At 45.9% G+C, this 13,369-nt stretch overlaps 1 protein-coding gene across 1 annotated transcript; it reads left to right on the top strand.

Annotated features, from left to right (window-relative positions):
• The first annotated feature begins 1,017 nt into the window (after nucleotides 1-1,017).
• On the top strand, nucleotides 1,018-1,626 carry LOC127211058 (V-type proton ATPase subunit G 1-like). The gene has a single exon (XM_051170883.1). It carries the CDS (start codon nucleotides 1,048-1,050, stop codon nucleotides 1,402-1,404), a length of 357 nt encoding a protein of 118 aa, XP_051026840.1. The 5' UTR covers nucleotides 1,018-1,047; the 3' UTR covers nucleotides 1,405-1,626.
• Nucleotides 1,627-13,369: the final 11,743 nt, after the last annotated feature.

Below are 13,369 nucleotides of genomic sequence, written 5' to 3'. Positions count from 1 at the left end.
GTGATTTTGTCTCATTCTCTAGGGCTAGAGATGCCAAGATACTTAATCTACATGCAGTGGTGCAGTACCTCACTCACATGCAGTAGCACAGAGTCCTATCACAAGAAGGAAAACGCACTTATCCTATGGGTGGGAGAAGAATTTGTAGGTATGATTAAAGGTCATTTACTGAAGGCTAGGATCTCCTCAACATAGGATGGGGTACTTGCGGGAATCCCCAGGTGCTGGTTGAACGGGTTCTATCAGGAAAAGGTCGAGCCTGTAAAGTTCTCTGCGGGCTACATGATGTTCCTTAGCGTTTTTAGGGTTCAGAGAGGGGACCTGGATAAGAAAGGAAGTGTGGTCACTATATACACGAGCTCAGAGCTATCCCAAAGCATCAGACTTTGACCTTTCCAGCAGAACCACACACACACAGTGTTTTGGGGTCTGAGTCCCAGCACTACAAAACAGTGTGTGGAAGGCACAACGTCAGACAAAGTGTTTACGAACAAAGTCTAGCATGGCTGGTAAGAGCACCTGCCCATGGGCAGACAACCTCAGTTCAAATCCCAGCTTAGCCACCATGTGATCGTGATTAAATTCTACCACATGTCTAAATAGTTTAATCAATTACATGGGAATAGAAATTGTTATTCCCCCCCCACCCCCATGGCTAACATTGAGAGCTAGCATATTTCTAAGTAAGTCATTCAGCAGACAATAAATACCACATAAACGTTAGTTCAGGAAAGAACGGGAACTGTAGTCTACCACTGACCATATCAGAGTAAATTGGCAGATGGTCTTGGGAGCTATAGAAGCACACAGCATCGTCAAGGGCTCAGGTAGCTAGACCTGGGTGGCCACAGCAGGGGGATGACTCCTCTGGCTACTATCCTAATTTACCAATCAAAGCTGCTCCGATCAGCAACTTCTTGATCTCAGAAATGACTACCATGCGAGCTAAAGACAACTTCTGGTGACTGATCCAGAAGAATCTTATTCTTAAGAAATAGATCTTGGGGTTGACTTAGGCCGTTCTCTCGGCTGAGAGTCTTCGCAGCCATGGTGAGTCAGTCGCAGGGCACTCAGCAGCTCCTGCAGGCCGAGAAGTGGGTGGCTGAGAAGGTGTCTGAGGCCCGCAAGCGAAAGAACCGGAGGCTGAAGCAGGCCAAAGAAGAAGCCCAGACTGAGATTGAACAGTATCGCCTGCAGAGGGAGAAGGAGTTTAAGGCCAAGGAAGCTGCGGTGCTGGGGTCCCATGGCAGTTGTAGCAGTGAGATGGAAAAGGAGACCCAGGAGAAGATGACCATCCTCCAGAACTACTTCCAGAAGAGCAGGGATGAAGTCCTGGATAACCTCTTGGCCTTTGTGTGTGACATCTGGCCAGAAAACCATGAGAACTACCGCATAAGTGGATAGGAGGTGGAAGCACCTGCTCTGTGGGTTGGCGTGGGAGATGTCCTCATAGAACAGGAAACCTCTACAGAGCTCGAGTCCTGCTTTGGAAGGCATTAAATTATTTCTCTATGCTGTTGCAGGTCCCTTCGCTTTTTGAGAATATCACATCTAGCTTTTTGTACAGATTTAGTACATACCTGAAGTTTCATCTTCTTACCTCTGTATTTTTAAGGAGTTTATGTCACTTGTTTTCCTATGTGTTAATGCAAGTAACAGGTACCAATGTTGACTTTGCTGTTATTAGTCTAGTAGAAAAAAAAAAAACAAAAAAACAAAAAAACAATTCTTTGAAGAAAGAAAGGGACTAAATTGTTCCCTTCCACTTTCTTAAAGGTCAGGGGCATTACCTATGAAAAAGTAGTAAATAGCTATTTGTAACTCCATGAAGCAGCAGCCAGCCTTACATAGTCCATCCTGGCTAGTTTAGGACAGCCAACATGCTGTGGAGGTTGCTATTACTGTATCCTAACCCAAATACTAGATACTAGGACTCCACTTTGTTACATGTTATTTGTTGTGCTTGTAATCATTTAAAAGTAAAACTTTGTCTTACCTTTCTTCAAAAAAAAAAGAAAAGAAATAGATCTTGGGGGTGGGGGGTGGGCAGGGGCGGGAGTTGCTGGAGAGATAGTTCAGAGGTTAAGAGCACTGGCTGCTCTTCCAAAGGTCCTGTGTTCAATTCCCAGCAACCACATGGTGGCTCACAACCATCTATAATGAAATCTGGTACTCTCTTCTGGTGTACATGCAGGCAAAATACTGTGTATATATGATAAAGAAATAAATCTTTAAAAAGAAAGAAAGAAAGAAAGAAAGAAAGAAAGAAAGAAAGATCTTGGGCTGGACAGTGGTGGTGCATGCCTTTAATCGCAGCACTCGAGAGGCAAAGGCAGGTAGATCTCTTGTGAGTTTGAGGCCAGCCTGGTCTACAAAGTGAGTCCAAGACAGCCAGGGCTACACAGAGAGACCCTGTCTCAAAAATAAATAAATAAAACTAAATAAATAACAAAGAATCTTAGGGCAAAAAATAAAAACATGATTTGGAAGGGACATTGGGAATGAAGCTCTCATTCAAATGTTTGAGAACCGTTCTTGTGACTGACGTCCTTACCTCTCTGAGTACATCCGCCCACAATGAGGGCTTATGGTTTTACATAGACTCTTGTATGTCTTGAGCACTTATCACCCTAGCTCTGGAACAAGTGTAATCCTGACCAACAATAGTCTTCATATATTTGGAGGGGAAACTATGTCTTAAAGCTTCCTGAGCTAGTCATCCCTACACATGACTTATGACCAAGTGTTCAAGTTCACAAACAGAGGTCAGTACAACAGAAATCTAGACATTGAAAGAAGTGTCCAGAAGTTTGTGGTGTGCTGGGACTCGAACTCAGGACACTGTGTATGGCACACAAGTGCTCTACCACTGAGCCATGCCCTGAACTTTTCCATGGGGTGGAAAACACTCTGAACCCTTGTCATTATATCTGCAACGAGGTCCACCCAATACATCCTGTGGCCTAGGGAAGGGGTCAGTATTAAGACTCAGACATCGTCGTCATGTGAGATAGGAGAACATTAGGAGAACTCACCAGCCTTTTTCAGCTGAAATTGGCACCTGATATCTGAAACTATTCCTGTCCCTGAGAGATGGGTGTGGTGTTTTCATAGGAGCCCTGACTTCACTCAAACAAGGGCAGTCTTTTCTTCCCTGTTTCCATTTTGTCACGTATGTTGTGCATGTTTGTGCATACGTGGGCTGTTTTTGTTTTGCATATGATGTGTGGGCGCATGTGTGTGGGCACGCACACGGAGAGCCCGCGTTAATAGGAAGACTCATCCTCCATCAGTCTCCCTCCCAATTCACTGAGGCAGGCTCTTTCAATCAAACCCAGAGCGCACTGATATGCCTCTCTCAATAGCCAGTTTGCTCTGATGATCCCTGTCTCAACCTCCTGGTGCTGAAATTATAGGCAAGTAGCCACACACACACACACACACACACACACACACACACACACACACACACACACACACACCGGCATTGACATGGGTTTCTAGGGATTTGAACTCTGGTCCTCACGCTTGCACAGCAAATGTTTCACCACTGAGCTAACTTCCAGCTCCAAGCCTGGGTTTTTTTGTTGTTGTTGTTTTTGTTTTTGTTCTTTTTTTCCTAAGCAAGTTTCCTCTTATATATGTGAGACAACAGGGTTGAAACCTGATGAGCTAAGAGAAGTGATTACTTAAGAGTCCAAGGCCTGGAGTTTAATTCTCATAGGGAAACTATGATAAAAAGATCTTACAAGTCAAGCATTTGCTTGAGAATCCCCCTGACCCATGGGTCAACAGTTTCCCCTTCAGCATTCCTAGTGGTGACTGGCACATTTGCAGACAAACCACAGCTCTATGCCGTTTACCCATTCATTCTGTCCCTAAACCTTAGTCATAGTAATAAATGAGGGGCAGCAGCCAGCCAGTATGAGGAAGGCTCCCTAGTGCCAGGGACCGTGAATGACACACTCCGTCATTGAATCCTTACCACTGCACTCTGAGTGAAGCCACGCGGGCACCAACAGAGGTTTCTACGTGGCCAGCCTTCCTCCTGAGGCATCTGGCTCCTCCCTTAATGGCTGCCCAGATTTTCCACCAATACTTTCTTTTGCACATGCTGCTCTGTTCTTCGGGCCTGCCATGCTCCCTAGGCAACCCACGGCTCCTTCACTCACCTCCCTTCCGGTCTTTTTTCAAATATCCTCTTCCCTGTGAGCTCTCCTACCAACCTTTCGAAAGACACAGCACCCCTTTTATCATAGATATGCGTTTTCTGCTTGTGTGTGCCTACCACCCCCCAGAAATGACCATTTTCTTTTTCTCTTTCTTTCTTTCTTTCTTTTGGAGACAGGGTATCTCTGTGTAGCCTTGGCTGTCCTGGACTTGCTTTGAAGACCAGGCTGGCCTCAAACTCACATTGATTCACCTGCCTCTGGCCTCCCAAGTGCTGGTATTACAGGCGTGCACCACCACACCAGGCTTTTTTTGTGTGTGTGTGTGTGTGAAGAAATGACCATTTTTTAAGCCCATCAGCACAACTGAATGATTTTTTTTTTTCCTTGACTAGAATATGTGCCAGGATTTTTGTTCACCGTTTTTTTCTTTTTTCTTTTTCCTGTGTAGCCTTCGCTGTCCTGGACTCACTTTGTGGACCAGGCTCGTCTTGAACTCACAGCACTCCACCTGCCTCTGCCTCCCGAGTGCTGGGATTAAAGGCGTGCACCACTACCACCCGGCCTTTTGTTCACTTTTATTCACATTTCTAAATCCAGTCCTTAGACAACTGACACATGGCAGGCACTCTATAAATATTTGTCCTTTAAATTTCACATAAGAGAGAACAGGCCCAAAGTAGGCAACTGGATGTACCTTTCATAGAGAGCCTGCCTTCATTAGGAACCTACATTCCAAAACCAAACTCAGCTAGTACCTTTTCCTGGGGAACATTAGGGGCACTGCCCTAAACCAACATGGGTGGGATACTGGGCCTCAAAAACCATTCCCGGAATCAATTTAGCAAGGCATGTGTGTCTTGCGGTCAAGAATTGTATGCGCATAGCCAAAGTCACCTGAAATAGTTTGTGCCCCAACTTGGAAATTTTACAAAACTTCAGGAGAAGACGTCACCGGTCTCCTGACAGCGGTTTCCCACAGTAACATAGCAGCAGACAGAGCATGCAGCCTCCTCTGGAGGCCAGTCAGAGCCAAAGACTATCTCCAGATTCCCACTGCACCGCATTCCCCATAAGATACTGCTGAAGGCCAACCTGCAAAGGATGCTCCACTCTCAGAGGCCGAGACCTTCCCAGGCCATGCTAGGGTAGAACTGCCATGGCACTCTAGTTTACCCCCTTATGCCGGGGGTGCCTGGCCCCGCGTCAGGTGCTTAGCAGCTGCGGTTTTGGCAATAGCTAATTTAAAATAAAAATGTGGAACTCTAAGTATTACTTCTTTCCCCTCTTGAGGGTCACGGTTGCCCAGATTTGAGAAGTTCCCTCCTTGGGTATATATCCTATGACAATAAAACTAATCTGTTTGAAATTCACTTCATCTATTAAAGAGCTGGGCTTAAAATCTCACATTATTACACAGGGGTGTCTGGGGGGGAGGGGTGCAAATGCTGACAGGATTATGAAGAACAATGCCAGGAAAATCGCAACACTCTGACCATTTTTATAAACTTAAGTGATATTTTTTTTATTTTTCCCAATTATTTCACTTCCATTCTGAAAACAAAACAACACAACACAAAACAAAACAAAAACAGAAAACAAACAAACAAAAAAACTACTCCTGGGGAGGAAAAATGAAGACCTCAAAAGCAAGTACAAATTGCTCATTTAAAGAACAGAAATTAAGGATGCGGGGGCTTTTCTTCCTGTAACACTCATCTTTCTGCAGAAAGAATCTGAATCCTGTCTCAATTCTTCTTGGGCAGTGAGGCAATTTTAGGTTTTGTGTTAGTTAATTTTAATTTACAAAGGGGGGGGGGCCTCCATTCCTGAGACACCTCCGTTGCTATGAGACTTGTAGGCCACAACAGATGGCCACAAGAGCAGTTCTCAGGCCAAGCCGGAGCTCTGAAGCCCGCCACTCAGGCATACCATTAACATTCCTGGCATACTTTCAGAGGCAGCTCCCCCAGCCACCTTCAGACTGGCTCTCCAGCATCTCCTGCGTTGGCCTCTCTAGTCAAAGGGCCCTGGTAGAAATTTGTTATAAATGACACAACCAGACAGGGAAAGGGTGCCACCTCACTTAGAGGTGGCTCCAGGTGGGCATGCACCTGGGTATACACACCCGTGGACACACCCCACCTTACCCATTCATTTGATTTTAAGCTTTGCTTCATTTTCTTTGTCTCACTGTTGCACTTAAGAGCACTGGCTTTCTTCTCATTGGAAGTAGTTTTAGTGTCAAGTCAGTAGGGATAGGGGGGGAAAGTTGAAGGATTTCTTTTTTGTTTGTTTGTTTGGCTTTTCTTTTTTCTTTCTTTTTTTAAAAAATAATTTATTTAATTTTATGTGCATTGGTGTCAGAGTGTCAGATCACCTAGAACTGGAGTTACAGACAGTTGTGAGCTGCCATGTGGGGGCTGAGAATTGAAACCCAGGTCCTTTGGGAGAGCAGCCAGTGCTCTTAATCACTGATCCATCTCTCCAGCGCTTTGTTTGGTTTTCAAGACAGGGTTTATCTGTGTAGCCTTGATTGTCCTGGACTCACTTTGTAGACCAGGCTGGCCTTGAACCAACTGAGATCTGCCTGCCTCTGTCTCTGAGTGCTGGGATCACAGGCATGCGCCACTGCACCCAGAGAGGTTGAAAGATTTCTATTTTTCTTTCTTTCTTAAGAAAAGAAGAAGAAGAAGAAGAAGAAGAAGAAGAAGAAGAAGAAGAAGAAGAAGAAGAAGAAGAAGAAGAAGAAGAAGAAGAAAAAGCAGCCGGGGCCCAGTCCTGTTATTTCTATACTTTCAGAGGCAAGAAAATCACAAGTTCAAGGTCATACTCAGCTACATAGTAGGTTTGGGGCCAGCTTAGGCTACATGAGAAAGACAGAAAGAAAAGAAGGAAGAGAAAGCAGCTGGTATTTCTTATTCTACCTTTGTCATCATAACCAAAAAACTCACTTTGCCTTGGTCCCTTTCTCTGTCTTCCAAAATAGGGTAATGATCCTGACCCTACCTGCTCTCAGATGAAGGAATCAGTGAGGCATGGTTAATGGACAACTGAGAAATCATGGCCTAAAAGTAAGGTCGCTGAACCCCCAGCTGCAGCAAAGCTGAAGATAAGGGAAGAAGCTGGCTGCCGAGGAGGCCACCACCTGCGTGGCCGTCCCCCAGTCCTGACCAGAGGCTTCTTCGGTGGACACACTCCCCTGATAGCTTTATCGCTCCTGGTGGAGCTTTGGAACAAAGCAAGCCATAGCTTCTGGGGTGGGGCTCATTGCATTCCATCCCAGAGTCTCCTTGGCTTTCAAACCAGGCCTGCTGGTGCAAAAGCAAAGTCTTCCTTGGAGCCTGTCACCAGGGCTTACCTCACCATGTGGGGACAGCAAGGCCAGCTTCCCAGTTTCCTTCTAGCACATGTGGTGGTAGAGGACTCACCTATTGGTGAGGTCAGCGGGTTTGGCACAGACATTCTGCCACCACCACGGCGTTTTGGTTTTCACTCCCGAATCCAGTTCCTCCCAACGAGGAATGAAATGACTGGAAACTGCTTATGGTCTTTGCCTTCTTAAAAGTCTCCCACCTGAGAGGACAGTTTCCCGACTGTCCTCAAAATGGAACCATATGAATTACTCTGAAGCTTGTTTGTTTATAAAAGCATGCCTTTAAAAGACGGTCTAACCAGGTGACAAGCAGTGACATTTTAATGAAGTCCACAGGTGGCAGTGGTAATGCTGCTGTGTCCCGGATGGCTGGACCCACAGCGTACCCATCGGATGCCTTAGCTGAATCACATGGAGGACTCTGGCCAGCTATTGGGCTTTTGGACTCACGGGCCTCCGTAGCTCTGGAGCATGGCTCCAGGAGCCCAGGTAGAGGCAGAGGAAAGTGGTTCAGGAGGAAGCATCTCCAGCTGTAGTCTTCTGTTCATAGGGCCAAACCTTTCAAGCCAGTCAGTGGGGCGCGCCATGCGGGGAGGGGGCTGGGCAGTTCTATTGAGCCCCACTGTGTGCCGTCCACAGCACCACATCACCAAGGAGGGAGCCAGCAGGCATTCCACAGCCCCAGGAAGGAAACTTTTAAAAATGGTTGTCTCCGGGGAAACAACAAATTTAGATACTTAATCCCCACACCCTCCAATATAGCTCTCTAAAGATATTGTTCTTGGAATGAGGTAGCTATGTGTTTACCCCAGTTACTAATGATGTGTTCAGTTATGTATTTGGGGTGCCTTAGAACTTTGCACAAATACACAGGGGCTTTCTTAGACACAACATGAAATGTAGGGATGAAGTTTTTCATGTAACATTCTCCTGCCTATATCTTTTAAAAACACTGAGATTTATTTATTTTTTTTTTTTTTAAAGAATGCTATGTGGAGAAACCCTGTCTCGAAAGACAAAAACAAAAACAAGACAAAAAAAAAAAGCTGACTAAAAATTATACTGATTCCTTTCAATGCAAAACTAACTGACCCTCAATCTAGGCATCACCTTTTGATTTATGTATTTTTTTGGTTGTTATTCATAAGCCAGGGGTAAATTTTTTTTTTTTTTGGGGACAGGGTTTCTCTGTGTAGCCTTGGCTGTCCTGGACTCACTTTGTAGACCAGGCTGGCCTCGAACTCACAGCGATCCGCCTGCCTCTGCCTCCCGAGTGCTGGGATTAAAGGCGTGCGCCACCACGCCCGGCCTGCCAGGGGTAAATTTTTAAAATAGAAACCGATGCTAGGTACTCACCGCCTACTTCGATTTTAATGCTTATTTCTTCCAAACTCTTCCCACACATAAAAAAGGCACTTAGTGTTATCTTGTTACTTACATAGCAACCTATGTTTTAAACCATCATCAACCAAATATACCAAATGGACACATATTATATTAAAGTGATTGTGTGGTGATCACCTTTCACCCAATAAGGAATGCCACTCTGGAGCTTTTACCGTTCAAAGCAGTCATATTTAATATTTACATCCATTACCTGTATGTTGGTTCTATAGGGAAACATTTTTCTAAAGATAGGTTATAGCCAGCAGTGGAGAGGAAAATTTCCAGATGACTAAAGCACCAGAGAAGACGTCTTTCAGGGTGATTAGCATGGATTTTTAAGCTTGGAGGCTCTCTGAATGCTTGCCACCTCCCTGTCTTCCCTACTTTGGTTTACTACTTGACTAGAGTCTCTAGGAACTGGCAAACACCTCCCTTCAGGAAGGCGCTCAAAGTCAATGCCGAATCCCCTGGCTTATAAAAAAGACCCTTACCTAGTTGTAAACTATTTTCATTCCAAATAAAAAAGCTACTTCCTGTTAGTCAGAGGAAAACAGGCACATGGCAACACTGGTTTCGAATCCGCTAATCTTTCACCGACCCCTCAGATAACAAGCCATCTAATGGCTGCCCAAGTGAGAACACAAGATAGGAAGGTCCTGGAAGGGCTTGTCAAACAATTTAGCAGTACCAGGAAGTGAGAGGAAGATGTAAGGAAGAGCCAGGGCCCACCGTCCCTAAACATCTCTACTGCTGCCGTCGATATGCTAGCCTTGAGAGCCTGACCTCAGGGAGGGGCACACCCAGTGCCCAGTGATACCATCCCATTCCCTTGTTCACCTGTGCTGCACAAACATTTCACACCAGACGTATAGTCAAAGAGAACTGTTAAAAAACAAAAAACAAAACAAAACAAAAAAACAAAAACAAAAACCAAAAAACCAACGTCACTCAGAATAGAGGCTGGGGGTCCCAAACCGGAGCCTGCCAAGATGTCCAGCCTGACTTTGTGTTTTTTTCAAAAGTCAGTATATAAATCTGTTAGCTTTAATTGAAAGTTCCTTTACTCTCCTGGAGTGAGCATCTCATTCAGCGGCAATAAAGCATACAGAAAGGTGAGGGTGGCAGCAACCTGTCACGTCCCTCTCACCCTTTACAGCTCACTTTGCAGGCATATCTGCCAGCTGGAAGAGTTGGTCTCGTCATAAAAGATCTGTCTCTCTTTAGTTTATCTTCTCCACACTTGTCATTTCTGCGGAGATCAGTGTAGAAGTAATGTCTGGGAGAAACAACCTCCAAAAACCGGACCTTACCTCCCCAAAAGTGGAAACTCAAAGCACCTCCATTGTCCTCAGTTATCTGGATACTTCTGTCCGGCGTGACACACAGCCAGGCTAGCCCACCGGGGCTTGGCGGCTTGGGCAGGTGGTACAGAGGCCAAACTGCCGACTACAGCAGAGCCAGCTCCAGGAAGGCAGAGCTGAGACACAGGTGTCTGACACCCAGGCACTCTCAGCTCCCGGAACCTGCGCTGTCCTCATTAGCCAAGTACAAAAGGCAGTTCGAATTACTGCCCTCTCCCGAGCCAATCGCCTGCCGGCCTGGCTGACAGAAGCAGGCTTACTGGCCAGAACCTGAGAGCCGGTTTCTACAGTGCCCGCCGGCAGCCCGCTCCTTGCGCCCTGGAGCTGTTCGTCGGGTATTAGGAACTCTCTCCACCCGTCCGCGGCGCCGCCCTAGGGTCCCCCGAGACTCTCAAACACGCCGTGCAATGAAGGCAAAACCAAGCGAAGGGCGCGCGCAAGTGTTCGTGACACTAGCAACCTCTGGTGTCTCTTTCTCGCCTCCCTAGTCTGGTTCCCTGGACACCCAGCCTCCCTATGCAGCTGATGGAACTCAGTTTTTAATTAGCTATGGGTTGGGCTCCCCCCCCCCCCCCCCCGCCACGAGACTTTCTTACGGAACTGAGAGACAAGTAGACACAGATACAAAGAAAGACCTTTTTATAGTCACCGTTCTGAACAATGAAACCCAATATTGGGGGAAAGAAATCACTTCAGATGTGAAAATGGATAAAACTACTGGAAGGAAAAAAGAAAACACCATTTTCAACTCCAGCAAAGCGGAGCGTTGCAGCCCACCTGTGGGCCGAGCTGACACAGGCTCCTTAAACAGCAGCCAGCTGAAGGCATTGTACTCCTTTGAAACGGCAATCCTTTGCAGCTGTACGGCTAGGCAGCGCTTGATTCAAGTTTGGTATTTGCCCCAGACTGTAGGGGTCAGCTTAACAGTAACCATAGACACAACGAAAGAGAGAACTGCACACACAGAAAATGGCACTCCAAGTGTGTCTGAGTCTGTGGGTATGTAAATGCATTTGTCTGGGATACTACTGTGTGTGTGTGTGTGTGTGTGTGTGTGGGTGTGTGTGTGTGGGCAGTATGTAAAAAAATCACAGACAATTCATGAACTTTCTTGAAAAAAAAAAAGAATCGTATTAAAATTACAGACTATTTCTTAGGTGTGGAAAAACTGAACAAACATGCACATTTACCCCACCACCCGCAGAAAGGACGTTGTAAGGCATACTTAGCAGTGAGCAGGATTCAGACACCTAGAAAGTCTAGTGTCTCCAAGATGTCAGTGTGCTTCGACAACGGAAAAAAATTCATTTAAAGGTTGTCTCTTGGGAATGCTCCAATGTGAAATGCAAGGATTGAGACCGCATGTGGGTTACAAATGGAGCTTGGGTTGGGGCAACCAGACAATTCTGATAAAAATCTTATAAAAAAAAAAAAAAGAGAACTCCTGGTAGAGTTTGCATTATAGATACAGCCTTACTTTGAAAAACAGCCTTCTGCAGTGGGGGTTAGCCTAGTGATAGAATACTTTTTGGCTCTGAGTTGGACTCCAAGCAAGCAAGGAAGCGCGCGCGCGCGCGCGCACACACACACACACACACACCTTTCCTTTTAGAAAGGCAAAATTGAGCCGGGTGTAGTATCAAAAGCCTTTATAATCCAATCATTCAGAAGCAGAGGCAGGCGGATCTCTGTGAGTTCGAGACCAGCCTGGTCTACAAAGCAAGTCCAGGCCAGCCAAGGCTACACAGAGAAACCCTGTTAAAACCAAAAAAAAAAAAAAAAAAAAGAAAGAAAGAAAAGGGGGGGGGGGAATTGTCTTGTTTTCCTCTTCCTAACTTACAGCCTCCCCAAAGGCCACGCCTAACCTTTCCTAAGCTTGGCTCGCCAGAGTTCAAGAGCCTCCAAGTTAAAATAAATCTTGAATGATTCCAAGTTAATAGCTTCCTGCCTCCGACCAAGACCTCATCTCCAACTCCAGGGTGCGGAAAGGCAAATGGTTATGTCCGACATTTGTCTGTTCCAGCAGCCTTCTAGTGGGAATGCCATCCTTTTCAAGTTCTTCCTGACAATACCCTCATCACGTTGTTGGTTCTAGCCACAATCTACACAGCACATGTCTTTATGGATGCTCCGTTACAGTGATAGAAACCTTGCCGGGCGTGCTGGCTCATGCCTTTAATCCCAGCACTTGGGAGGCAGAGGCAGGAGGATTGCTGTGAGTTCAAGGCCAGCCTGGTCTACAAAGTGAGTCTAGGACAGCCAAGGTTACACAGAGAAACGCTGTATCAAAAAAACAAAAACAAAAACAAAAAGAGAGAGAGAAAGAAGGAAAGAAGGAAAGAAAAAGAAATCTTGGTGAGTCCCTAGGGAAGGTGAAAAACAGGCAAGTAAAACCTCTCTAAATTATGCTGAAGTAATGAAAGTGCCTGGCTTTTAAAAACTCATGAACTGAATAAGCAAACCATTGTGGGATCTACAAAGAATTGATTCTGGGCTAAGTCTTCAGTGTGTGTGCTCTGTGTGTGCGTGTGCATGTGTGTATTTGCAGCATGTGACCTCTGACGAAGTTGGCCCACTACAAAAGCAACCACAATTGCTTGTGGTTAAACCTGTAGTTCACCACAATTGTTACTGTGCCTGTAGTGACGAAGTCACTTTCTTGAATCATCATTAAAACACTGTAATTATTAGTCCAATCTTACAGATGAGGAGGCTAAGAGGAACCTGTTAAGCATTTCACAGCAAGTAGTGGAACATTAGGGAAAAGGCAGGTCTACTCTCTGGGAGATGACTTCAAAGCCCACACCACCCTCTGTGATTCAAACTGACATTCACGTGTGTGTGTGTGTGTGTGTGTGTGTGTGTGTGTGTGTGTGTGTGTGTGTGTGTTGTGGTGGAGGGGTGGAGGAAATAGGGAGGTGGTGGGCGGGGGTGTGAAGGGGGAGGGGGAGGGGTGGGGGAGGGGGAGATAGGAGGTATGGGCACAGGCCTTTAATCCCCAGCACTTGGGAGGCAGAGGTAGGTGGATTTCTTTGAGTTTGAAGCCAGCCTGGTTTACAAAGTGAGTCCAGGACAGT

The sequence above is a fragment of the Acomys russatus genome, chromosome 28 (assembly GCF_903995435.1).
Source record: "Acomys russatus chromosome 28, mAcoRus1.1, whole genome shotgun sequence".
Classification (NCBI taxonomy): Eukaryota; Metazoa; Chordata; class Mammalia; order Rodentia; family Muridae; genus Acomys; species Acomys russatus.
Note: the sequence above shows the minus strand (reverse complement) of the source record. Positions and strands in the feature narration are given on the sequence as shown.

What these genes read in the sequence shown, in the direction of transcription:
- LOC127211058 (XM_051170883.1), top strand. Translation starts at nt 1,048, where the DNA reads ATGGTGAGTCAGTCGCAGGGCACTCAGCAGCTCCTGCAGGCCGAGAAG.